Below are 26572 nucleotides of genomic sequence, written 5' to 3' on the forward strand. Positions count from 1 at the left end.
GTTGCAACTGTCCCACCTCCTGGCAGCCATCTTAAAACTAGCAAAGCTAGCCTAACACATTAGTCTATTAAGAGCTAAGAAACTGCACATTCAAATGACCAAACAGTATGACAAAAATTTTTTTTTTTTACCTAGAATTCCAGTTCTCCCTTAAGGAGGTTTAACATGTGGCTAGAAAGAAGGAGGGGCATGCTGACCATGTGCAGGAGTGTCATTACGCTAGCTCATTCCTGATTGGAGAAATCAGCAATGTTGCAAGTGCAACTGCCACACAACTGTCCCCACTCTCCCCTAGGCTATATGTCAAAAGATCAAGGCAAATTTGATTTCTCATGTCATGACCCCTTTAAATTATCTAATTGTTTATGGACCAATGGCACAAAAATCACATTAAATAAAGAAATATTTGACAAAGCACATTTATCTAATATTGCAGCCCATCACATATTTTAGACAATCAGCAACAGGAAATATTCTCATAATCAAAGGTAGATATCTTGAAGGTAGGCCGGACTTAGTTAGAAACAGAAACGGCAGTTTGCATGCTTGTCATTTCTGTTTGTGTCAGTGCATGAATGAGAGTAGCCTATTTTCCTCAGAACGGGTAATGGGCTGAACAGGTTTTTCAAAGTGAGGAATTCTGATATAACTATATCCTCATTTACACAAACACGCCCACCTGTCAGCAGTTATAACTAGCGGAGCTCTCAGGACCCAGCATCCGTGAACCTGTCCTCCTTTTGCTACACAACTCTCCATTTCTCCATCTCTCCATCTCTGTCTGCCCGCCATGAGCGCTACCAATAATGGCTTCAGCAGCCGTACAGTGGGCACATACCCTCGTCAGGGTAACGTGTACTTCGGTTATGGGAGCGTGTCACCAGTTGTGGTCCCTATCGAGGCTGTGTCCGTTAACACGAGTCTTCTGACCCCCGTTGATCTCCAGCTGGACCCCGACCTGCAGACTGTGCGGATCCAGGAGAAAGAACAGATCAAAATCCTCAACAATCGCTTTGTCTCCTTCATCGACAAGGTAAGACATTTCTCTGCCTACTAACGCTGCTAATTGCTCAGAATACATAACTGAGATTGTAATTAAATGTATTTATGGAACTGAAAAATATGAAAAATTACAGAATTTATTGATATTTATTGTATGTACGCCTAGGTATTCTAAGTTTAATCTCAGCTGCCAGATCTGTTAATAAACTGTAGGAATATTAATTTTTACTAATTATTTGAAAGATCTTTTTTTCTTTCTTTTTTTCATATCTTAATCCCAGCAGCCAGATGTGAATAACTAGGGGAGTTAACTTTTTTTATTTTTTTACTTAAATTCTCTCATTTTTATACCTCAATCTCAACCAAATCTATTAATAACCTGTTGGTGAGAAAAATCACAAAATTATTTAATATCTCAATTTTTTCTCAGATGCGAATGAGACAAAAATTCACAGACTTTTCAATAACTCCTCTGAGAAAAAGAGTCAAATAATCTCAAGTGCCTCCTATAGAAAATCAGCAGAGGCTAAAATTGTGCTCAATCTGGGCAAAATGAGATTAATATGAAGTCAAATCTTTTTCAATAAAAGCATTTTTCACAATATCAGATGAACTGAGCTACCTGTTATCCATATTCATTTTACAGCTCTCTTACTGTATGGCTATTATTGTCTGCTTTGTTAAACTGTTTTGTTGTCTGTTTGCATTATTTCGTTTTTTTTTTTCTCTTAAAGAAACATCAGAGTTCATCCTTAAATGAAACAAAATAGTTGCAAGAGCAACATTTGAACACTAAAATGTTCTCATAAACACCTGCAGGTTCGTAAACTGGAGCAGGAGAACAAGCTTTTGGAGACTAAATGGCAGCTGCTACAGAAAAAGCCTAAACCCGAGTCTCAACTGGAGCCCATGCTGAAGTCTTACATCAGTTCCCTGGAGAAACATCTGGAGCGGGTGAAGAAAGACGAGGAACACCTTAATGCCGAGCTCAGGAATGTTAATGCACAGGTTGAGGAAGAAAAACAAAGGTCTGTAATCAGACATCTTCAGTTCCGACGAAATTCAAAACTATAGTGTTCAGTTTCAAACCGTCTCAATATTCTTAATAATATTAAGAAAATCTTAATCTGAACATTCAATATCATTTCAAATTTAAAATGTAAAATCATGTACACTTTATTTGCATCTGTGGAACCTTTAACATCGAAAAGGGGAAAAACAAGTTCTTTAGAATATTTTTAAACTTTCTAAAAAAAAAACCCTGAAATGTTCTTTGGGGAACAGAAAATACTAGTTCTATTGCATAGCTGTGAAAACCCAATTTGGAACCTTTATTTGAAAGAGTGTAACAACAACAACATTCCTCATTCCAGAACAATCATTTTCCATGGAGTTTTAGCCAAAATACCACAGCTTCATGTAACAAGTAATTAGTTCACTTATGTATGCCAAATATGAGAATACGTTAAGATTTCAATATGATAAGAATCTGACATCTGAATCTGAATCAAGTCATTGTCACGGATGGAATGAAGGTGAAGCGAGGATTGCAGGAAATGAAGGATCTTTAATTAAGTGGTAAAATAAAACAAAAGTAGAAACAAACCTATACGCCGAGGGGGAAAACAAGACAGGAATCTCAAAACTTGACTTTGGCAGAAAAACCAGAAACACAAGGATACGAACCAGCTGCGTTTACACTTTGCATTAACATGCGATCACTGTGATCGGATCATAAGCCAATCAGGACACGGTGCGTTTACACCTGTCCATATCAAGTGGCTTCTGTATCTGATAACAGATCGGATCTTGCATTCCCGCGAAAAAAAAGAAAGAAAAAAGGATGGCTCCGGTGAAAAGTGGACCTGAAGTAGTGGGTTTTCTTTTAAAAACAGTTTTCAGTAGGGGGACATTTTAGAAATCTCGCAAAATGAGGAGGATGAAGAGGCTGCAAGTAGGCCTAATGGAAACGGTGCAGAGAAACGTATGGGTCCGAGAACGTTGCCAGTTGTGGTGGAAAAATGCAAGTTCTTCAAAGAAAATGATTGGTTCTGCAACTTTCGGGGATGAACAGAGTTTTTTAAGTTTTTCATCTAATATTTGTATAGATTAGTATTTTGTTGAGTGAAGTTAACATGTAGGCTTTATGCTATTACAGGTATGAAGATGAGATTAATAAAAGAAACAAAGCTGAAAATGACTTTGTTCTTCTGAAGAAGGTAAGATAAATCTAGTTACCTAAAATAAATAACATAATTAATGTCTGCGTCTAAAAACAAAACTAAAAAAAACAAAGGGATCATCAGGGCTGTTGCCTGCATGTGGCAGACACTTTTATCCAAAACAACTAAATGACCTTGGCGTTTCTAGTGCCAATACTAAATGAGTCCCAGGAACGTCCCAGGCCACTGTGAACTGAGGCGACGGCCCTGATGATCAATACAACAGTGTCTAATTCTGCCTACATTACACGTTTGACTGAAAAAAGCGTCCGCCAAGCTAACAAGTGTAAATGTCCTGACAGGATGTGGACACAACGTACTTGTTTAAAAATGGACTGGAAGTGAAAATAGCAGAAATCCTGGAGGACTTGAACTTTTTCAAGTGCTTCTATGAACAGGTAATTCAAACTCAGACGCATGAATGAAACACCTAAACGTCCTGAGATGAATTTGAATCCTCTCTCTTTGTGTGTAGGAGCTGCATGAGCTGCAGGCTGAAGTGACGGACACGTCTGTTATGGTGCAGATGGACAACAGCAGGACGCTGAACATGGAGAAGATCATCTCTGATGTGAGGAGACAGCATGAGGAGATTGCAGCATGCAGCCGAAGGGAAGCGGAGGCCTGGTATAAGAACAAGGTGAAGATCAGATCTCTGGCTTCCCATTACAGAATTCGGTATCTTGACAAATCTGAATGAGACGATGTTGAGGTCTGAAATGCTAGAGGAGAAACATGAGATTTTTCAGGGCTTCCTAAAAATCCTTCCTTTAGAGATTTCCTGGAGCTTCTCATGTTTTAAACTATTGTAATTACAGACTTTAGACTTTTGAAACAGCTGATATTTACATTTAGCCTATTACAAATATGTGTGTATTAATTTCTAAGCAGTTGACATGAAATTTCAAGTGGTTTAACATTTCAATCAAAAAAAAAGGTGATTAAAAATTGTATATAAAATACAGTAGAAACAGTACAATTGTGAAATATTTTTAATATATGAATACATAATATTATTACAATTTAAATTAACTTTTTTCTATTCAAATATATTTTAAAATGTAATTTATTCCTGTGAACCATCATTGCTCCAGTCTTCAGTGTCACTTGATTTTTCAGAAATCATTCTAATATGTATTTTTGATCATATAAAGGCAGCCTTGATAATTATACAAATGTCTTTCAAAAACATTAAACAAATTGTGATACCGGTATATCCTATTTGATTGGCAGTGTGTGTGTGTGTGTGTGTGTATAAACCTAATAATTGTGCATATACCTGTGTTTTCCTCCACAGTTTGACATGATGTCATCGCAGGCTGACCAGTGCAACACTGAGCTGAAAGACAATAAAGGTGCAATAGCTAATTTGAAAAGGCAGATAATGCGACTGCAAAATGACATAACCTCAGCTAAATCACAGGTAACTGATCAAGATAATACTCTACAATAGTAACTGATCATGTCTGCATTTGAACACTAAAGGTGATGATACACAGGGCAACTTTTTGAGCAATGTTGCTGAGCAATCTTGCCGAGCAATTGTTGCTTGGGCACTTTCCCATTGAAAATGGGCAATACATTTCTATCTGGATAATTTAGATCGATCGTGGGCCCTGTGTCCCATCTGGTTGCCCGTTGACGGCAACATTGCCCAGCAACATTGCTCAAAAAGTTGCCCTGTGTATCATCACCTTAAGGCAACCCTGAGCATCCTCAATAAACACACTGATAACTTTCTGTGTTATGGCAGGTGGGATCTTCGAAGGCCAGGACTGTAAATTCATGTAAGATCATTTTAAATGAGTTTTACTGTAATTGTCTGATATCATTACAGTGTGAGAGTGTGGAGAGGCAGATTGAAGAGGCGGAGCGTTGTGGTGAGGAGGCGGTGCTTAACGCCAGACAACATATCAGATCACTGCGAGACGCACTGCAGAAAGCCAAACAGGATATTACCAAACTTCTCCATGACTACCAGGAGCTGATGAATGTCAAACTGAGTCTGGATATTGAGATCGCCACCTACAAAAAACTACTGGAAGGAGAAGAGAACAGGTGAACCTGTAAAGCTTAAGCAATTAACAGAGTGCTTAATATAAAGTATGATTATATTTAAATTATTATTTTTAGTATTTTTATATTATTGTTTTAGTAGTAGGCTATATTATACTTTTTTTTAAAATAAATTAATGATTTTATTTTTTTAAAGAAAATGTGTGTGTGTGTGTATATATATATATATACACACATATAAATAAATATAAATAATTTAAATTATGAATGAACTGAAATAAGTGATAAGAGGTATAAATAAAAAGTAAGAGGGTTTCAGCTAATAACTCAAATCCGACCTCTCTCCCATCAGGCATGGACTGGAATCCGACGTAAACATCTATCCAGTTTATGAACGCTAATGAACAGCAAGAATCCCACTGTCTACATCACATGTCAATCAAACAATCACTGCTTGTCATTGCTGAGCGAAGACTTCAAGAGTGGGCAAATGACAAAAAGAAGAAAATAATGTCTTCAATATTATTTGGTATTACAAAAATAAAATAATTTTTTGTCCTCAATGTTTTATTAAAAGCAGCAAATTTCTTTTTTTGTTATATGAAGGTCACACACACACACACACACACACACACACACACACACACACACACACACACACACACACACACACACACACACACACACACACACACACACACACACACACACACACACACATAAATTCTTCAAATGACATTTATGTAAAGTTTTTTTTACCATTGTTGTCCCAGACTCTGAGTCTGAAATTCCATGTGAAAAAATATAAAATAAATAAACTTAAGGATTATTTCCTTTGTTTTGAGAGCAAAATCTTAATCAGGTATTAAAGGGATAGTTCACCCAAAATTGAAAATTGTGTCATAATTTACTCAACCTCGTGATGGAGTTTCTTTCTTCTGTTCAACACAATAGAAGATATTTTAAAGGACGTTGGTAACCAGAGAGTTGACTATGGCTACCGTCAACTGTTTGATTATCAACATTCTTTAAAATATCTTCTTTTGTGTTCAGCAGAAGAAAGAAACTCACAAAGGTTTGGAACAATATGAGTAAATTATGATACATTTTTAATTTTTGGGTGAATTATCCTCAAAATATAAATATGTTCTGTCTTTAAATGTAAATTACATGTAAATGACACAATTAGTGTCATTTGAAGAATCTGAAGGATCTCTTTACCCCACGTTAAAGAAGAGCGTGACTAGAGGCCAGGCAGCTTTACTCATGTCATAGTCAAACAGTAATACAGGGGTGATGCAACGTTTGTCATCCTGTTTTCAGAGAGAAACAGGCTTGATAAGATTCCAAGGAAAGTAACTAAAGGAATCAACACCTTATTCATTCAAGCACCTTCATAAATAAACACACAACCATCAAGCAACTCTGAACCCAACAAAAAGAAAAAGGAAGAAATAATCTATTAACAAAAAACAAAAAATATTTAAAATAAATGGTTGAGGCATATAAATAAAACAAATGACGAGTTAGTGTAATCTGTCACTAGATGGCGCTATTTCACTTCTTTTTGGTTCCGCGCTCGCACGCGCCGCATTGACGCTCTACAAACAGATTAAAACCTAGAATGTTTTATGTTTTATACACACAAGTGCTATTTGTATCAGGTTTTTCTTCTGTAGATCAGTTTATTTTCGAGATAACAGAGACATTAGAAAGCTTTGCTCTGACCAGCAGCGCCATTAAATAGGCAAACATCAGATGTCAACAACTACAACTTCATTGTGTAGTAATTATGATGGGGTCTTATTAAACAAACTCAACTCACTTCCTCATTCTCCGAGCAACGACTGACCGACCGACACAACTCTGCACAGACATCTACCGCTCGTATAACATCAGAATTTCCCACGATATCAACATCTCCAGTCATGCAGAGCGAGATTTCATATGGTGAGCAAAAATAGTTTCAGTTTTGAGTCTGAAACCTCTGGCTGTTTGATGTTGAGCTGTTACATGATAGACAGATAGACATGCTACAGGAAGTGGAGTGTGAGTTTAAATGACAGGAATTACATTTCTAAGGCATTCAACAGATAGATAGATAGATAGATAGATAGATAGATAGATAGATAGATAGATAGATAGAACGAGTTAATGATAGAGATAGATAGATGTGCAGTAATTAGATGATAGATAAATCGAAAAGCGAATAGATAGAGTTGTGCAGTAATTACATGATAGATAGATAAAAAGGTAGAAAAAAACGAACGAGTTATAGATAGATAGATAGATAGATAGAGTGATATATAGATAGAACGACGGCGAGCGAATGATATATAGATATATAGATAGATAGATGTGCAGTAATTAGATGATTGATAGAGAAGGAGCGAATAGATAGATAGTGTGATGTAATCAAGTACTTCCTTTATAGTGTACAGGTCCTTCTAAAAAAATTAGCATATTGTGATAAAGTTAATTATTTTCCATAATGTAATGATAAAAATTAAACTTTCATATATTTTAGATTTATTGCACACCAACTGAAATATTTCAGGTCTTTTATTGTTTTAATACTGATGATTTTGGCATACAGAAAAAACGCTGCACAACGAGAAGAGGTGACCGGACCCTGAGGAAGGTTGTGGAGAAGGACCGATTCCAGACCTTGGGGGAGCTGCGGAAGCAGTGGACTGAGTCTGGAGTAGAAACATCCAGAGCCACCGTGCACAGGCGTGTGCAGGAAATGGGCTACAGGTGCCGCATCTCCCAGGTCAAGCCACTTTTGAACCAGAAACAGCGGCAGAAGCGCCTGACCTGGGCTACAGAGAAGCAGCACTGGACTTCAGGCATTTTGGCATTTCATTCTCCCCAGTCTTCCTCTAGACTCTGGCACCTTGATTTCCGAATGACATGAAAAATTTGCATTCATCCGAAAAAAGTACTTTGGACCACTGAGCAACAGTCCAGTGCTGCTTCTCTGTAGCCCAGGTCAGGCGCTTCTGCCGCTGTTTCTGGTTCAAAAGTGGCTTGACCTGGGGAATGCGGCACCTGTAGCGCATTTCCTGCACACGCCTGTGCACGGTGGCTCTGGATGTTTCTACTCCAGACTCAGTCCACTGCTTCCGCAGGTCCCCCAAGGTCTGGAATCGGTCCTTCTCCACAATCTTCCTCAGGGTCCGGTCACCTCTTCTCGTTGTGCAGCGTTTTTTGCCACACTTTTTCCTTCCCACAAACTTCCCACTGAGGTGCCTTGATACAGCACTCTGGGAACAGCCTATTTGTTCAGAAATTTCTTTCTGTGTCTTACCCTCTTGCTTGAGGGTGTCAATGATGGCCTTCTGGACAGCAGTCAGGTCGGCAGTCTTACCCATGATTGCGGTTTTGAGTAATGAAACAGGCTGGGAGTTTTTAAAAGCCTCAGGAATCTTTTGCAGGTGTTTAGAGTTAATTAGTTGGTTCAGGGGCCGTATTCACAAAGAATTTTAAGGCTAAAAGTAGCTCCTAACTGGCGAATTTAGTAGCAACTCCTAAAAATAATGGGCGTGTCACTCCTAACTTTAGGACTCCTAATTTTTTTCACTAAAAGTAATTCACGAAGCATTTTAGCCCTAAAAGTAGCACCTAAGTCTGGGACAGCTTAAAAGAAGTCGAGAGGACTCCTAACTCACTAAGACCTATTCACAAAGGATTGTAGCGCATATCACCGCCTCGCAGTCGTCCGGGGTCTGCGACACAAGCGGGAATGCTGCATTGATCTGCAAACAAATCTTCTCCTATGTCTCATGCTTAGTTTTACTTGATATCCCAGTGTCGAATTTCCCTTTTATTTTTATTTTTTTATTTTTTCAGCCCCAACCGGGCCAGCAGCAGTAACTGATCCTGCGTCCAGTTGGGCTTTCTTTTTCGTTTTGGCGAGTTCATAATCCACCGTCATTCAACTATTACATTACTTCAATAGGAGCAACATTTATTTGCTTTAAGTAGTCTATTTAGGCTATGGAAGCTTGTTTCCGCCACAGAATGAAAAATAAAAAAGCTAATTGCGACTTTTTATCTCACAACTGCGACTTTATTTCTCACAATTCTGACTTCATATCTCGCAATGAGATAAAAAATTCGCAATTATTTTAATTTATTTTTATTCAGTGGCGGAAACAAGCTTCTATACTAATAGGATGTCAATTAACCAAGCAAGTGTTAATGCAAGTGTCGTTTTTCATTATTAGGCAAGTGGCGGTTTCATTAGGGTATGAGGCTACCTTAATTTAATTGAATTGAATTCACCACTTTTCTCTCTCTTTCTGCCTTTTTAGAATTACACTTCACTGGGGCCTGCACAAACATGTCATTATATATGCATTTCGATGACATTACTATTATTATTTTGTGTAGGACACAGACATATTTAGATGTCGTAATTCCATGATTTGTTGCGTCTGTGTTATGTTCCGCATGATGGCCCTGTCATCTAACAACCAATCACCGTGATCATTGCGAGGAAACTCGTGCATGAGAATTGACGTCATCCATAGCAACGAAGACTCACTCTTAGTTTAGGAGTTATAACTATAGATAGATTCTCAAATAGCTTACCTGATCTATCTCAGCTGCGCAGTGCACCCAAACAAACAGATGAACTAGAGGAAATGACTAGCAGTTTGAGCACCATGTTCTCTAGTACACTAGATATTGTTGCACCAATTAGATTAAAAAAGGTAAGAGAGAAAACTAAAGCACCATGGTACAACAGTGCTACGCATGCAATCAAGAGAGAAACTCGTAACTTAGAGCGTAAATGGAAACAAACTAATTTAGAGGTCTTTAGAATCGCGTGGAAAGACAGTATGTCACGTTATAAAAAGGCTCTAAAAGCAGCAAGGGCTGAGCATCTCCGCAAACTAATAGAAAATAACCAAAATAATCCAAGGTTTTTATTCAACACCGTGGCTAGACTAACAAATAAACAAACATCACCAGAGCAAAATATTCCATTACAATATAGTAGTAATGATTTTATGAATTACTTCAATGAGAAAATAGAAAGCATCCGAAACACAATTGTAAATATACAATCCTCTATGATGTCTTATGATTCAGCCTCAATTATGGCCCCTCTAGAACAACTACACCGATTTACAACTATAGGACAGGAAGAGCTAAATAAACTTATCATTGCATCGAAACCAACAACATGTTTATTAGATCCAATACCCACTAAACTACTGAAAGAAGTGTTACCTGTAGTCGAAGAGCCTCTTCTTAATATTATTAACTCGTCTTTATTTTTAGGTCATGTTCCAAAAATATTCAAGCTGGCAGTAATAAAACCTCTCATTAAGAAACCGCAATTAGATCCAAATAACTTAGCAAATTACAGACCCATCTCAAATCTTCCATTTATGTCTAAAATACTAGAAAAAATTGTGTCCGCTCAATTGTGCTCTTTCTTACAAGAAAATGATATCTATGAAAAATTCCAGTCGGGATTCAGACCGCATCATAGCACAGAAACTGCGCTAGTTAAAATTACAAATGATTTACTTTTAGCTTCTGACCAAGGCTGTATCTCAATACTAGTTCTACTCGATCTAAGCGCTGCGTTCGACACTATCGATCATAAAATACTCCTGGATCGACTACAAAACTACACTGGTGTTCAGGGACAGGCATTAAGCTGGTTTAGATCTTACTTATCAGACCGTTACCATTTTGTCTGTCTAAATGGGGAAAAATCAAAGATAACGTCAGTAGACTATGGAGTGCCGCAAGGATCGGTGTTAGGCCCTCTGCTATTCTCAATATATATGCTGCCACTTGGTAATATTATAAGAAAACATGGAATTAATTTCCACTGTTATGCTGATGACACTCAATTATATATCTCATCACGACCAGATGAAAACACTAACTTATCTAAATTGACAGAGTGTCTAAATGATATAAAATGCTGGATGACGTGTAATTTCCTGCTATTAAATTCAGATAAAACGGAGGTACTACTTATTGGTCCAAAAAACTACCCACAAAATCCCTTACAATACAACTTTAATTTAGAAGGATGTCCTGTTACTTTATCCACTACAGTAAAAGACCTGGGTGTTATACTAGACCGCAACTTGACTTTCGAAAATCATATTTCATATATTACAAGAACAGCCTTTTTCCACCTTAGAAACATTGCTAAGCTACGCAACATGCTATCTGTTTCTGATGCAGAAAAGTTAGTTCATGCTTTCATGACCTCGAGACTAGATTACTGTAATGCTTTATTAGCTGGCTGTCCTACATCCTCAATTAACAAGCTACAGTTAGTGCAAAATGCAGCTGCTAGAGTTCTTACTAGATCAAGAAAATATGATCATATAACACCTATTTTATCATCTCTACACTGGTTACCTATTAAGTTACGTATCAATTACAAAGTATTCCTACTGACCTATAAAGCCCTAAATGGTTTAGCTCCTGTGTATTTAACAGACCTTCTATCGCCATACAATCCATCGCGCTCTTTAAGATCACTAAATTCGAGGCTTCTGGTCATTCCTAGGATATCTAAGTCCACTAAAGGAGGGAGGGCGTTCTCGCATTTAGCTCCTAAACTCTGGAATAGCCTTCCTGATATTGTACGAGCCTCAGACTCGCTGTCCCAGTTTAAAACTAGATTAAAGACGCATCTCTTTAACCAAGCATTCACTTAATGCTTAACCTTTGATACTGCTGAATCGGTTCGAATGCATTAACATTATGAACATCAGCTATGCTAATTATTTCCCATCTGCCTTTCTGCTGTTATCTCGGGACGCTAGTCCCGAGGTAAATAGCGTTCGTCAGCTCCAGTTTGTATCCAGCCTCTCACGGAGACTTCAGATGCCCCAACGCCTGTGAAGAGACGACTCGACGCCTGTGAAGAGACGACTCAAAGCCGGCGATATGTTATGCCATAAATTAATACTTGATTAACTAACTGTATTTTTCTATGTACATTTCCGAAATGCAATTTCTGTAAAGCTGCTTTGAGACAATGTGTATTGTGAAAAGCGCTATACAAAAAAAAAAAAAGAAAAAGAAAAAAAAAAAGAGTTGTCATTTTTCCTTACTAAGAGTAGGTCTGAAAGGCGTTGTGAATAACTTTTAAGAGAAAACTCCTAGCTAAAATATTTTAATGGGATTTAGGAGTACTCCTAGTGGTAAAATAAAATTCTTTGTGAATACGGCCCCAGATGATTAGGTTAATAGCTCGTTTAGAGACCCTTTTCATGATATGCTAATTTTTTGAGATAGGAATTTGGGGTTTTCATGAGCTGTATGCCAAAATCATCCGTATTAAAACAATAAAAGACCTGAAATATTTCAGTTGGTGTGCAATGAATCTAAAATATATGAAAGTTTAATTTTTATCATTACATAAATAATAAAATAATGAACTTTATCACAATATGCCAATTTTTTGAGAAGGACCTGTATATTTCTCTTTCCACAGACGTGCAGCAATTGTATAAGGAGGCCTTGAGAAACTCTGTGCTGAACTCTACTCTGCCCAACTCTCTTTTGGGAGGTCAGCCTGTGGGAGAGGTGATCCAGAGAAGCCACTACACTCCCCTCTCAGTGTGCTCGTATGACGATGGTTATGGTAGGGTGAACAGAGGCGATTGGGAAGTTTTTGAGGATGTCATATCTCGAGAGTTTCCTCTAGGATCTGTAGACCGCAGAGTGGTTTTTCATGGTGGAGTTGGGATGGGTAAGACTACAGTGGTGGAAAAGGTAATTTGGGATTGGACGATTGGCACGCGCCTGCAACATTATGGACTCATTCTACGAGTGCCTGTTTTGGAGCTGGCCGCTCTTGGAGGGAAAGCTGAGAGTTTGCAGAGCATTTTGGGTCGCAAACACTCTCAGATCTCCGCCGAGACTCTTTCCGTCGCTCTACAGAGTCCTCAATCTTTACTTCTGGTGCTCGACGGGCTGGAGCAATCGCAGGACCTTCTATGCACTCCATCGTCCTCCTCTAGTCTCGTCTGTGACGTACAAGAAGAAGCGACCGGCTCTGTATTGCTGTGCAGTCTTCTTCACAGTTCTCTGCTTCCTGGTGCTTCAATGCTGATCACCTCCAGAGAGCCAGTCAAGCTCGAGTCTTTGAGATTTTTCGAGGTGGTCGGGTTCTCCCAGACCCAAAGGAGAATGTTCTTCCAGGAGTTCTTTGATGACCTAGACCTATCAGAGAGACTTTTTCAGCAAAGTGAGCAGGCGTTGGGAGTGTATGAGCAGTGTTTTCGTCCGGCCTTCTGCTGGACGCTTTGCAGTGTGTTTAAAACTCAGTTTGAGAGTAAGAACCCCCCACCTGAGACTCTTACTCACCTCCTCAGCATCATAACGCACATGCTCCTGCAGAAACAGAAGACGCATGCAGAAGAAACCAGAGAGCTTGTGTTAGGTTTGGGCAAACTAACCAATCCGGTTTGCTCCTACAACGACTTCACTTCCTGTGGCCTGCGTTCTTTTCTGCACCAGCCTGTGCTTTCAACTTTCTTGTGCTTCAATGGTGATGTCACTTCCCCTGATACCACATTCTCCTTCCTGTCTCCAGTGATGCAAGAGTTCTTATTGGCCGCATCCTTTTATCTCGACCAATCCGTGCAGATCTCAGACGAGCGCTCGGATTTGTACTACACATTTCTAGCAGGGCTGTCGGACTCAGTCCAGCGTAAACCAATCGAAGACTCCGTGGGCAGGTTCGATGAAAGCCGGATTTCTGAGTTCTCTCAGTGGTTGATGGGATATGTTTCTATAGTGTTGCCAGGTTGGCTTTGTGCAACAAAGCACTTTCTTGTTTTCCGGCTTCTGCAACATACACGTAACTCTGCTCTGGTCAAAGAAAGCATCTGTAAGAGCCAATGGAGGCATGTTGGCTACAGTGACATGCAGGAGCCTGACTGCGCAGCGCTGTCATATGTAGTGAGTTGCATGGGAGAGATGGAGTACATGAACCTATATAGAGCAAAACTAACAGACGAGCAGGTCGAGAAACTTATACCAGCATTAAGGCTGTCGAAAAGCATTGGGTGAGTCTGATGTTTTCGATTTCTACATTGCATTACCAGATGCAATTATAACTTTTAATCACTAGGGATTAATCATTAGGGATACATAATCAATGTTGAAAACAATTGTGCTTGCTACTGAATATTTTTGAGGAAACCATGATAGAAAGTTTTAAAAGTACAGCATTTATTTGAAATAGAAAGCCTCTTTAACATTATAAATGGTTTTACTTACATTATAACTGTGTTCTACTGTAATATATTTTAAAATGTAATTTATTCCTGTGATGCAAAGCTGAATTTTCAGCATCATTACTCCAGTCTTCAGCTTCACATGATCCTTCAGAAATCATTCTAATATGATGATTTTCTGCTCAAGAAACCTTTCTGATTATTAATGTTGAAAACAGTTGTGCTGCTTATTATGTTTGATACACTTTTTTATGATTCTTTGATAATTAGACAATTCGAAAGAACAGCATTTATTTGAAATAAACATTTTTGTGACCATATAAACGTCTTTACTGTCACATTTGAACAATTAAATGTGTTCTTGCTAAATAAAAGTATTAATTTCTTCACAAAAAGTCTTTTTGGCCATACAAAATAAAATCCAATGTGTCTTTTATCCTGTCAGTCTGATGCAGAGTAATCTCAATTTAGCCTCCATCACCCACCTGGCAACAGCGCTGGCCGAGGGCCGAATGACCATGCTGGATTTTTCCTACTCCACATTGGAAAAAGAATCATTCAAAACCATCTGCCATGCACTTACACACACTGCGCTGCAGTCTCTCATGTAAGATCATTTTTAATGTACAGTATGTGCCCTTATTAGAAAGGACAGTATCATATTAGGATTGTGACTCAAAACCACCTCCTGTGTGCCGAGAGCTTGTGTGCTACTGCTGTTCCACGGCTCCACCAGCAATATCATTTTTCATACACTGGTTTACATCATTCTTGGTGCTTGCTTCTGCTGTAATACTTGCTGAAATGTGTCGTCACCATGTTTAGGTTGAGTGGATGCAATTTGACCGCAGCTGATTGTGAAGAACTGGCGAAGATGCTCTCCGGAGGCTCCCGACTGCGTGTGCTGAATCTTTGTGGGAATAAACTAGAGGATCAAGGCCTTGTTCATCTCAGCAGAGCACTGGAGAACTGTAGACTTCAGGAAATCAAGTACACTTGCACTATTCATGCTGCTTCACTCCTTTTGGAAGCAGAAATATAGAAATGGAACCAATTAACCACTGTTTTGTTGTTTGTTTGCATGTGTTCTGCAGTCTGGATGGTTGTTCACTGACTGCGGCGTCTATGTCTGCACTGTCTTCAGCCCTGAACAATGGTTTTTCAGAGCTGAGGATGCTAGACCTGAGCCGGAACTCACTGGAGGATGATGGGATTGAGCTGATCTTACAAGCGTTACAGAAACGCCGTCTAAACACATTGAAGTAAAGCATAGATGCTATGGGTTTACGTGACCAACATACATGGATAAAAAGTCACGTCTAAACACCTCTAAGTAGCAAATATACATATATATACTGTATACTACCGTTCAAAAGTTTGATTTTTTAAATGTTTTTGAAAGAAGCCTCTTATGCTCACAAAGGCTGCATTTATTTGATCAAAGATAAAGTAAAATAAAATAAATAGTGCAATTTTATTACAAATGTTTCTTATTATCAGTGTTGAAAAGACACACCTTTCTCCAAATTCTTTGATGAATAGAAAATTAAAAATAACAGGATTGATTTAAAATAGTAAAGACATGAATAATGTTACAAAAGATTTCTGTCACTTTTGAACAATTTAATGCACCCAAGTATTTATTTGAAAAATAACAGGAAACGGGAAACAGGAACTAAATGCAATACATTTTGAAATTCATAAGGTTAATTGCACAAGGTTAATAAAAAACGTTTTTTTCGCAGAGTGTCTGACTGCGAGTGGACTGGCTCCTGCTGCCCCTCTCTGGCAGCTGCCCTTCAATCAGAAAACTGCTGTCTGACTGAGCTGAACGTGTCCTTAAATGATCTCGGCCAATCAGGAGGGATGCAGATATGTGAAGCCCTGATGGCTCCTAAGTGCACACTGGAAATACTGGAGTATGTATGAGTGGTTTTTTAATCACATTGATGATGATCATGTAAGAAAGGCAGAGAGTTGAAGCGTGATATGAATATCATTGGTGAATATGATTTTTTCCTTGGTTGGATCAGTTGAACATACACTACCATTTAAAAGTTAGGGAAAATAACAATGATTTTTTAAAAGGCAATCAATGCATTTATTCAGCAAGGACGCAGTCAAGTAAAGACGTTTATAATGTTACAGAAGATTTCTATTTCAAATATGCTGTTTTTTTTAAATTACATCATCAAAGAGATAAGTTTACACTTCATTATGCTGCACAACTGTTTTCAACAGAAATATTTCTTGAAAATCAGCCTATTAAGATGATTAGAATCAGAATGATTTCTGAAGGATCATGTGACACTGAAGACTGGAGTAATGATGCTGAAAATTCAGCTTTGCATCACAGGAATGAATGACATCTTAATATATATTCAAATAGAATATTTATTTTATAAATATTTATTTTAGATTGTAATAATATTTCATAATATTACAGTTTAACTGTATTTTTGTTTAAATAATGGCAGCCTTGTTAAGCAGAAGACTTCTTTGAAAACATAAAAAATTTGCTACCAATCCCAAATATTTGTACGGTTGTGCAAATGTTCTTTCCAAAGTCGAGATTGTTATTGCATTTTGATGAAAGGTTATGAACACAATCATTTAAACTTTTCTTTAAAATAAGATCCAGTGATTAATCGTGCACAATGAGACTAGTTGCCGTATTGACTCTAAATGAGAAAGTCAAATGAAAAACGTTCCCGATGTGAAATCTAAGCAGTGGGTGTACTTGTTGTAGATTGACAAGATGTGAGTTGACTGAGGAGGTGTTTCGAGCACTGGGGAGTATTTTGACGTCTGGCGTGTCAAGGCTCATCAGTCTCTCTGTAGGACTGAATAATGTGGGCGATACTGCAGCCAAACACATGTGGGAGGCGCTGAGACACAAAAACTGCAAACTACAGCACCTGGAGTGAGTGATATCCTCATCCACTTTCTCCCAACAGAAACTAGCATGATTAGAGATCGTTTGAAACACAAAAGCGCACCTGATGATTGAAATATCTGTCTTGTCTTGTTTCTGCAGTCTGGAGATGTTTACTCTGACAGACGCTTGCGTAGAGGATTTATGTGAATCTGTTGCTGCCAGTAGTACTTTATCAACTCTCATCCTACAAAACAACACAATGACGGACTCCGCCGTACCACAATTGGTCAAATTAATGCTGGCCCGTCCTCAAATGACAGAGCTAAAGTAAGTTCAGGCTGTAAATGTAATGTTCATGCCCATACAGAAAAAAAAATCGAATATATTTTTTAAAAAGTTATTTTTTTTAAATACACTAAAATTCCAAAAAATGTATTGAATATAAAAAAACATATAGACATTTTAAATAAGTTCACTTTTAGTTTGTTTGCTACTTCATTTTTTTTTCAATGGAAATATAATGATATTGTCCAAAATACATATTAAAATATACATTTTTTATTAGCCCAAAATGTATTTTAGTATAGTAAATGCATTTTCTTGCCCCTTGCAGTACATTTACTAATATATTTTTGTAATTGAAAGGTTTAAATGAAATACATTTTAAAAGAACATCTTTAGCATATATTCTGCATACATTTTGGCCAGGAAGAAAATGTTGTATGATTGCACTTGAATTCTTACCTACTTTAATATGATGTACTATACAGTATGTGATAAGTAATTTATTATTTTTCTCATATTTTCTTCCAGTTTGAAGGGTAATAACTTCAGTGAGGATGTTTTTGACTTGATGGATACGTGCCCAAATATCGTTTACTAGAAGAATCTCTTGGAACATCTGCAATATACACCTGCATATCTTGGCTTTTAAAATTAAATGCATGCTTAAAGTGTAAAAAAAAGCTTTTATTAATGCATATTCTATTCCATTTGTTCCTTAGCAGCAAGAGACAAAGCTACTGCCTATAGTGGCTGTGTTTAGGGATGCAATATATCGGTCACCATATTGGTATCGGCCAATATATATACATTTTTAATGTTATAGTTATCGGTCTGATAAGAAAATTTGGCTGATATATTAAAGTCGATAAATAATGGATTATTTCCTTTAGCTGAGATACTTCAGATGCGCACTGTTTGCCATAATGGGTTAGAATTCCTTGAAATATGATTGGAATCACTTCAAAAAGGAAAATACAGTTAAGTGCAATGTGCAGCATAAGTGTTATAAAATTATAATGAGAAAATTATAATGGTGTGCTTGGGACATGGCTTTTAATGATGAGACTTTTGTTTTTGTAATCAGGCTCTCAAATATATAAAAATTTGGATTTAGATTTATCGACCAATGTATCGGTTATCGGCTTTCAAATATGAAGAATTATTCGTTATTGGTATCGGCTAAAATTTTCATATCGGTGCATCCCTAGCTGTTTTACAGACAGTTTTATACAGTTACCCCAAAAAGTATGAATGTCTCTGCATTTGTAACAAAATATTATAAAGTATTTTATTTGAAGTAATGGAATATATCATAAACACACTTTACAAGCAAAAAGAAGCTTGTCAGGTTTCATAATAATAAAACAATAGATACAGTGCAAATTCTTTCTGGTTGTGAAGCATTAGTGAAACATGCCCATTGTAAATATGAATTACTTTGTATATTTGTTTGATTTTTAATTGTGATACTTTTTGGGCCATATTATGTCTGGTTCTTACACAAAAAACGGACAACAACCCTCAAAATGCAATTTATTCGCAAAATTATTGTCTTAAAGAAATGGACAGCTGTGGACTCACAGAGACAGTGATTTATTTCACATTACATATTGAGAACATTCAATTCAGTGTGATTTTGAGAAGTATTTCTCACAGTTTTAGTGGCACTTATAAAAGAGCGCTCAGTCTGGCATTTGAGGCTTTTATACAGAATAGTGACTGAAAGGATGGATTCATTCGAAATGACAAAACCTCATCCACTCAGAGAGCGTCCTCATGCGACCTCATTGTAACACACACACACACACACCCTGCTGAAACCATGGATTTGCATGCTGCTTCTGTTTGACGAAGATGAAGCTGTCTTGCTGGTTAAATGATTTAAAACACAACAGCAATGTTATTCTTTTCAGCAGGGCTCACAAACACACCACACACACACACACACACACACACACACACACACTCAGTATTGCAGCTCTGTCCTTCCTTCACTGATGTTCTGGATGGTTCTGCAAGCAGCGGATGAACTCAGTAACAGGCCGACCCTCATAACAGATCTCGTACACTGCATTAAAAAGGGGAAATCTGTGGGAAGAAAGACTTTCAGATGAGTTGAACTAACTTTATTGTATGTGGTCTTAATGTAAATGCACAATGAAACTGAAACAGTACTTGTCGAGTACGCCTTTGTTTTTAAGTATGGTGTGGACTTCAGCGGCTGTGGCTGGACCCTGCAGCTTCTGACCGTTCAACATTTCCTTCTCAAGCTCTTCGAGAGACTGAAACAGAAAATCTAATGACTACAAATGCTGCCAAAGATTTGTATTTGCATCAATATTACTGCTACTTTAAATCACCTGTTTTGCACAATTCTCATTGTACGCAAAGCTACAAGTATTTAGTTTTTTGTTATGCTAAATTGAAAATGGAATTTAAATCATTTTGTTTGTGTCTCATATAAACTATCTTGACCTGGATTGATAATCCATGATTGATCACATTTCACACTATTACTGATTGTACCTTTTACTTAGAGAATTCTTTCAAATACATAAAAAAAGATCTAAACTTAGATTTAGTGTATTTAAATCCATTTAAAAAACAAACAAACCCAAAAAAAAAAAAAAAGGATCAGCAGATTGCATTCTGGGCCTAGTTATTGTGACATGCCAAATATAAATGTATTAGATTTTACAGCTGCAGTGGGAAAGATTTACAGTGTAAAAATACTAACTTTGTGTGGTTCCTCACAAATAAGTCGTATGAAGTTAAAAGAATTGAAATAAAGTGCACGAGTTAAATGGACTACTCTTTTGTCTTTTTGAAGCTTCACAGCTCCATTTCTGTCTTTTGTTGTGTTCCACAGAAGAAAGTCATATAGGTTTAAAATGGCTCTGGGATGAGCAAATTTTTGGCGAACTATCCCTTTAAGTTCTTGGTGTCTCACTCTGCCAGTCTTGGCGAAGGCCTCTGCGATTTTCCGATTTCGTCCTCCGTAACATGTGGTAATGAGATCAGCAACGCCACAGCTCTCCAAGAAAGTTGCAGAAGAGACAGAGCCTGCGGTGAAGAACAACCGAGCAAAGCTGATCATCTCCATGAGACCCAGTCTGATCACCGCAGCCTTCGTATTGTCTCCAAAGCCCAAGCCGTCACAGAAACCTGCTCCTACTGCCACTATATTCTGTAGAAGACAAAGAGGGTCTAAATGTCTGACATGTTCTGTCATTACGTCAAGAAACGTGTTTGGAAATGCTCTGTTTGGAAGATCCCCTGACACTATATTTTTATGGTGTTTGTGTTCTTGCTGTGCATTATGAATTTTTGTTATGTTGCAGTCCGATGAAAGTCTTAAAGGGATAGTTCACACACACACACACACACACACACACACACACACACACACACACACACACACACACACACACACACACACACACACACACACACACACACACACACACACACACACACACACACACACACACACACACACACACACACACACGTATAACATTTTTTTATTTCAGCTAGTTGGCAACATTTCTCATTTTTGTTTAAGTTAAAGTACTTGAATAACTCAAATTAAAAGTAATACTAATAAATAAAGACTAATAAATACTATATAGAAATTTATTTTAAAAAAAATACAAAAACGAATAAAAATTTAAAATGAACAAAAATTAAACAAAAAAAAAATACAAATAAAAGCTAGTTCATAATATTTGCAAATATAGCAATGATTGATATTAAAAAAAACTTGTCTGAAAGTCATTACATTTGCTACAATATCGAACCAACAAGTGTTTATTTTAGAGAAAGACAGCACAAAGCACACTTTTCAAGCAAAGACATTTGACAACAATGCGTCTATTATTGTTATTTTAGTATTATTTCTATACTATTATAGTATTTATTCTTATGAAGTACTTCTTTTTTCAGCTGATTAATTTCTGTATTATTTTGATGTTTATCATGTGGCTGTAATAAAATGATTTTTACTTTAATGAATAAACATGCATAAAATGATGCCCTGTGTATTTTGTGTGTGTTCTTTGAAGTAGCTTTTATTGTTATATTTTCATTTAAATGTTAGTTTAGGTTTTAATAATTCTGTTATGTGCTTTTGTGAATTTAAAAAAAAAGTTATTTCTTTCATTTAGTTGCCTACATTTTTGAAGTTTCAGTTTCAGTTAGCAATAACAACACTTCTAAGTTAGTGGTGCAACTCTCCAAATTCTTATCAATGTATATAGTTCAAGTGGTTTGATTGTTTTGTGTTTATACCTATTTTTTTACAGTCTATGGTTTATACATCATGCTTCAAAAAACCTCTTTACAGAGAACAATAATAAACTGTAAAACTGACAACTCTGCCATATCAAGACAGACCAGTATTATTACTGCTGTTGATAAAAAAACTTCTTGAGTTAATGCAAGGAAACACTGCGTGCAATATCAACCTAAAAATAGTTTTAACTGTTAAACACACTGGATATCACATTATTTTGAACTGTCACATATGCACTGGCCTATTTTGAGGTGTAAAATGTCGAAGTGTGAATAAGCAAACCTTCAGTGCACCACAGATCTCTACCACTTCCGCTTCCTGTACGACCGTGACCCGGAAGTGATCCGTCTGCATGAGTTCTTTAAGCAGTGCCCCCTCAGTCTGATCCCTGCAGCCTGACAAATATTAAACACACAAAAGCATATACTCACCCAAACACAAAGTGACCCATCTAACATATTCACATTGCTTTTTATCAACCTCACCAATGGTGGTCTCGCAGAATTTCTCATCCGCCACCTCGTTGGCGATATTCGCTCCCATCAGCACGCTCATCTTGATGCCCAGCTTCTCGTGAATGACCTCTGAGATGAGCTTCAGTCCATCCGGTCCTTCATCCACCCCCTAAATGAACCCACAAGCACAGTCATGGCTTGCTATCGGTGTAAAATGTGACAGTCTTGTGATCTTTAAAAGCAATGTCCTCTTTTTTTTCTGCTGCTGAGTAAGAGAGAAAATGACTTTCGCACACAATGCATATATTCATGAGTGTACGGGACCTTGATGAGGGACATTCCAAGCGTGTCCTGCTTGATTTGGCCCTTTATGGTGTCACAAACACGGCCGATGAACTGATGTGGAATCACAAAGATCAGGATGTCCGCACTCTTGGCAGCGTCGAGCAGATCTGCCACCGCAACCTGTGAGCGAGAGTGGAATAGAGAGAAGGGAAAAGAATCAGTTTGATACGTAATGATGAAAGCTGCAGAAACATACATACTCAACATATTCACTATATGTTTGGTTACACCCAAGGTGCCCTGTTTCATCTTTTATTATGTGACCTACATATTGGCATATTTGTTTTGTTATTTTGACATGTCCACGTCAAGCCAAAACCACCTTGTTCAGATTATAAATCCTTGTATCAAGTCTCTGCCAATGGTTTTCTAGCCCAGTCCAGAGATAGTGATTCCTGGACCTAGTTATAAGCTGAACCATTTGGCTGACTCTCAAACATTCGGTCTACAGGTCATAATGATGTAGAAACCACATGCAGCTTTGTCAGCTTCTTATTAGTTGCTTGAGTACAAATGGATGGTTTCCTTTGCAAAGCAGTACGTGCCTCACAAAGGTTTTGAGGGAAGAATCGAGTGGCTCAGCACTCTTCTCCAGACTTCTGGATTGTGTTAACTTCCTCTGTAGCAGAGCAACTATTTGCTGTTGAAACAATTTCCCAAGCGAAAAAGTGAACTGATCTGTGTGATTGAATCTTGTATAGCTGAATATGTATTTTTATCATATATTTTCATTATATAATCAATACACACACACACACACACACACACACACACACACACACACACACACACACACACACACACACACACACACACACACACACACACACACACACACACACACACACACACACACAATACAATTAATAATATTATATGCTATATACTACTATATACTATAATTAAATACTATATGCAATTAAACAAGTGTATATACACATATTATAATATTATATATACAGTATATATTAGTCCTGTTAAATTGATTAACAGTGATTAATCTCATCTAACATAAAAGTTTGTGTGTGTATATGTATAATATAATGTTCTCTTGATTTTTATATATATATATATATATATATATATATATATATATATATATATATACATATGCAATTAAAACAAGCAACTATTTTTATTCTTGTAATAAAATATTTTCTATTATTTTATAATATTAAAATAATATAGTACATACATAAATAAAAAGTTACCATATTTGCTTCTGTTACATTGAAAATATGAATAAGGATTTCACACTTTCATTTATTTAAATTCAGAATTTCTTAAACCATTTATTAATTATTTTATTGCCAAATATTTAATTTAAACAAATATATTCTTTTATTATACTATACTTGCAATTATTTTATTATATATTATTTAATGCACTTTATTAATAATATTTATGTTTAATAAATTATATGATTAAAATAAAATAACATGTTTCTTACAACATTTTCTGGAAGCTTGTGTCCAGGCAAATACTTGATGTTCTCGTGGTCTGTGTTTATGATCTCTGTGAGTTTACGCCCGTTCACCATCTCTTCAAACACCCACATGTTAACCGTGGAGTGAAACTTCGAATTGTTCCTGGCATTTCTGCCAACTATCTTAGCAATAGCAGAACCCCTGTGTATTACAGAAAGAGAGAGAGAGAGAGAGAGAGAGAGAGAGAGAGAGAGAGAGAGAGAGAGAGAGAGAGAGAGAGAGAGAGAGAGAGAGAGAGAGTTCATCATGTGAAAGGTTGCGGGAGGAAATTAACAAACTTTACTCCCATCACAAACCCCAATACATTTTTTTTTTTTACCAAAATGGAGATTTTGCATTCCAAGAAAATGACCAAAGCCTGCTGTGTCAGATCTGAGGGTCAGTTCAGTCTTACCGTGGCGTAACTAGTTAACTAGTCTGCTGATTGGGCACTTTATTTACAAAATACCCAACCATATCAATTTTGCAGTATTGTTTGAGAAATTGAATATGGCTCTTAACTGAATACATAAACATAAATTTGGATTGTTGTGGTTTTAAAGGAACAGTAGCCCATTTCAAAGATTCGAGCTCATGAAAACCTCAGTCATCAACAGCAGACATGTTTAATAAATATGTCTATGTGAATGTGTAAATTATTAAAAGGTCAAGGGAAACAATTCAATAACAAAACAATATTCTTTGCATGCTTTGTAAGCCAGACGGCTGTTGTACAGATAGTTAAAACTTATGGAACATAAATACTGAACCTAACCAGTGTGACTGACTGGAACATGTGTTCTACTTGTTTTGAATTGCAGCAGTGTTACAAATGGCTCATGCAAACAGTGATAAAGTATTCAAGTTAGTCCAAAAGCACATTCAAAGCTGTTGAGCAGAACTTCTTAAGTGGATCTATTGTGTAGCAAAAACTACATTACATAGCCTTCATATTAACATGTCTTCTGTTATGCCCTTTCAAATGTCATAACCTTAAACTTGTTCTGATTCAATGAACGGCTTGTGTGCCTTTGTTTAATGTTTAAACTAATAGTCATGTGCTGTCAAATGGTCCTGAACCCCAACAGATAAAACAGTAATTTCTAAAGAAAATTCAAATATTTTTCTTTACCAGTTCCCAGAGCCGACGATGCAAACTCTTTTAGGACTTGTCATTGCGCTGAGAATCTTCACCGGCTCCTTCGCTGAATTACAGTCACTCTGACCTGTCAATCAAACCGCAGTGTAGCGAGCGTACACTTGAGTGTTGTCCGTATAGGCCACGCCTCCTTGTGCTATTGGCCACTCAGAGGACGAAAACAGCTCCATCGACCCCGCCCACTGTCGGCTGGTGGGTGTGTTTACGGAATCTCAAAAAAGTGATTCATTATAACTTGCAACTAAAAAGTGAAGTGTCAAAAAATACAATATGTACATAGCAAGTTATACACTTACACAAACGATAGTCTCAGTTGGCATAAAGACAAACTCAAAGCCAAGCTGTATCTTGACACTCAGCAAAAAATACAGTTTTGGAACACAATGCTGGATTTGTCTAGTAGCTTAAGGACTGTAAAGCTTGTAATCTTTATTTAATATGAGCAATCAATAAGTTATATAGTGAGATGAGAAGTAAAAAGTAGACATGCAAAGCCTGTCAAGAATTGGAATTGTGTTATATTGTAATGGTCTTAAAAATATGTTTTTTCTTTATCTTTTGATGTTAATGTGAGATGCAATCACACATGGAGATAAAAAAAGATCAACTGATTTATAAGAATGGGACTTTAACAAAGGGTCTGAGTGTCTTAAAATGGCAAAATGACCTTTGAACAATAGAACCCTCTGTTAGGGAATACATGGAATACCAGAACAGCTCTCAGGGATGAAAGGTCAAAGTTCCATAGAAGAAATGATGCGGCTCAGTGGAGGAATTCCTCCATTCACAGTGAGCTTGTGGATTTTTGAAATGAAGGTAAAACTTTTGTGTTATTATTTTAGTTTTATTTACATGATATATATATATATATATATATATATATATATATATACATAAAGGTGAAACTCAAAAAAATAGAATATCGTGCAACAGTTCATGTATTTTAGTAATTCAAATTAAAAGGTGAAACTAATATATTTAGTATATATAACTATATACATGTGCATGATTATACTTTTCAGAGGGCCGACATTTATGCATTTAAAATCCTTTTTATAAATTGTTTTCAAGTAATATTCTAATATTCCAGTTTTCTGAGATTTTGAATTTGGGGTTTTCATAAACTGTAACCCATTATCATCAAAATTATAACTTTTGCACGATATTCTAATTTTTTGAGTTTCAATTGTATATATATATATATATATATGTATTC

At 36.9% G+C, this 26572-nt stretch overlaps 3 protein-coding genes across 3 annotated transcripts; 2 read left to right on the forward strand and 1 right to left on the reverse strand.

The window, feature by feature from the left end:
* Nucleotides 1–660: 660 nt before the first annotated feature.
* Nucleotides 661–5803, forward strand: LOC143732652 (keratin, type II cytoskeletal 8). Its single transcript, XM_077223930.1, has 8 exons — nt 661–1033; nt 1822–2030; nt 3161–3221; nt 3527–3622; nt 3700–3864; nt 4522–4647; nt 5062–5282; nt 5593–5803. The coding sequence occupies exons 1-8, from the start codon at nt 791–793 to the stop codon at nt 5639–5641; spliced, it is 1170 nt and encodes a 389-aa protein (XP_077080045.1). The 5' UTR covers nt 661–790; the 3' UTR covers nt 5642–5803.
* Nucleotides 5804–6804: 1001 nt separating this feature from the next.
* Nucleotides 6805–19019, forward strand: LOC143732651 (NACHT, LRR and PYD domains-containing protein 3). The gene is made up of 9 exons (XM_077223929.1): nt 6805–7190; nt 12724–14302; nt 14919–15080; nt 15299–15463; nt 15568–15735; nt 16219–16392; nt 17223–17396; nt 17511–17678; nt 18165–19019. The coding sequence occupies exons 1-9, from the start codon at nt 7169–7171 to the stop codon at nt 18232–18234; spliced, it is 2682 nt and encodes an 893-aa protein (XP_077080044.1). The 5' UTR covers nt 6805–7168; the 3' UTR covers nt 18235–19019.
* Nucleotides 19020–19213: 194 nt separating this feature from the next.
* Nucleotides 19214–25480, reverse strand: gpd1a (glycerol-3-phosphate dehydrogenase 1a). The gene is made up of 8 exons (XM_077223931.1): nt 25330–25480; nt 24182–24359; nt 22710–22850; nt 22416–22554; nt 22213–22325; nt 20587–20823; nt 19812–19918; nt 19214–19724 (listed from the first exon to the last, which is right to left on the reverse strand). Exons 1-8 carry the CDS (start codon nt 25371–25373, stop codon nt 19628–19630), a joined length of 1056 nt encoding a protein of 351 aa, XP_077080046.1. The 5' UTR covers nt 25374–25480; the 3' UTR covers nt 19214–19627.
* Nucleotides 25481–26572: the final 1092 nt, after the last annotated feature.

The sequence above is a fragment of the Siphateles boraxobius genome, unplaced genomic scaffold (assembly GCF_051911475.1).
Source record: "Siphateles boraxobius isolate OS27281-9 unplaced genomic scaffold, OSU_SipBor_1 9, whole genome shotgun sequence".
Classification (NCBI taxonomy): domain Eukaryota; kingdom Metazoa; phylum Chordata; class Actinopteri; order Cypriniformes; family Leuciscidae; genus Siphateles; species Siphateles boraxobius.

Bases quoted from the DNA above. Each gene is read 5' to 3' on its own strand.
- LOC143732652 (XM_077223930.1), top strand. From the start codon at position 791: ATGAGCGCTACCAATAATGGCTTCAGCAGCCGTACAGTGGGCACATAC. The intron at 3,222-3,526 runs GTAAGATAAATC...ATGTCCTGACAG, and splicing joins ACTTTGTTCTTCTGAAGAAG to GATGTGGACACAACGTACTT. The intron at 3,623-3,699 runs GTAATTCAAACT...CTTTGTGTGTAG, and splicing joins TCAAGTGCTTCTATGAACAG to GAGCTGCATGAGCTGCAGGC.
- gpd1a (XM_077223931.1), bottom strand. From the start codon at position 25,373: ATGACAAGTCCTAAAAGAGTTTGCATCGTCGGCTCTGGGAACTG. The intron at 22,555-22,709 runs GTCCCGTACACT...GGGTTCATTTAG, and splicing joins TTGGAATGTCCCTCATCAAG to GGGGTGGATGAAGGACCGGA. The intron at 19,725-19,811 runs GTACTGTTTCAG...TTCTTCCCACAG, and splicing joins AACAAAGGCGTACTCGACAA to ATTTCCCCTTTTTAATGCAG.
- LOC143732651 (XM_077223929.1), top strand. From the start codon at position 7,169: ATGCAGAGCGAGATTTCATATG. The intron at 14,303-14,918 runs GTGAGTCTGATG...TTATCCTGTCAG, and splicing joins AGGCTGTCGAAAAGCATTGG to TCTGATGCAGAGTAATCTCA. The intron at 15,736-16,218 runs GTAAAGCATAGA...TTTTTTTCGCAG, and splicing joins CGCCGTCTAAACACATTGAA to AGTGTCTGACTGCGAGTGGA.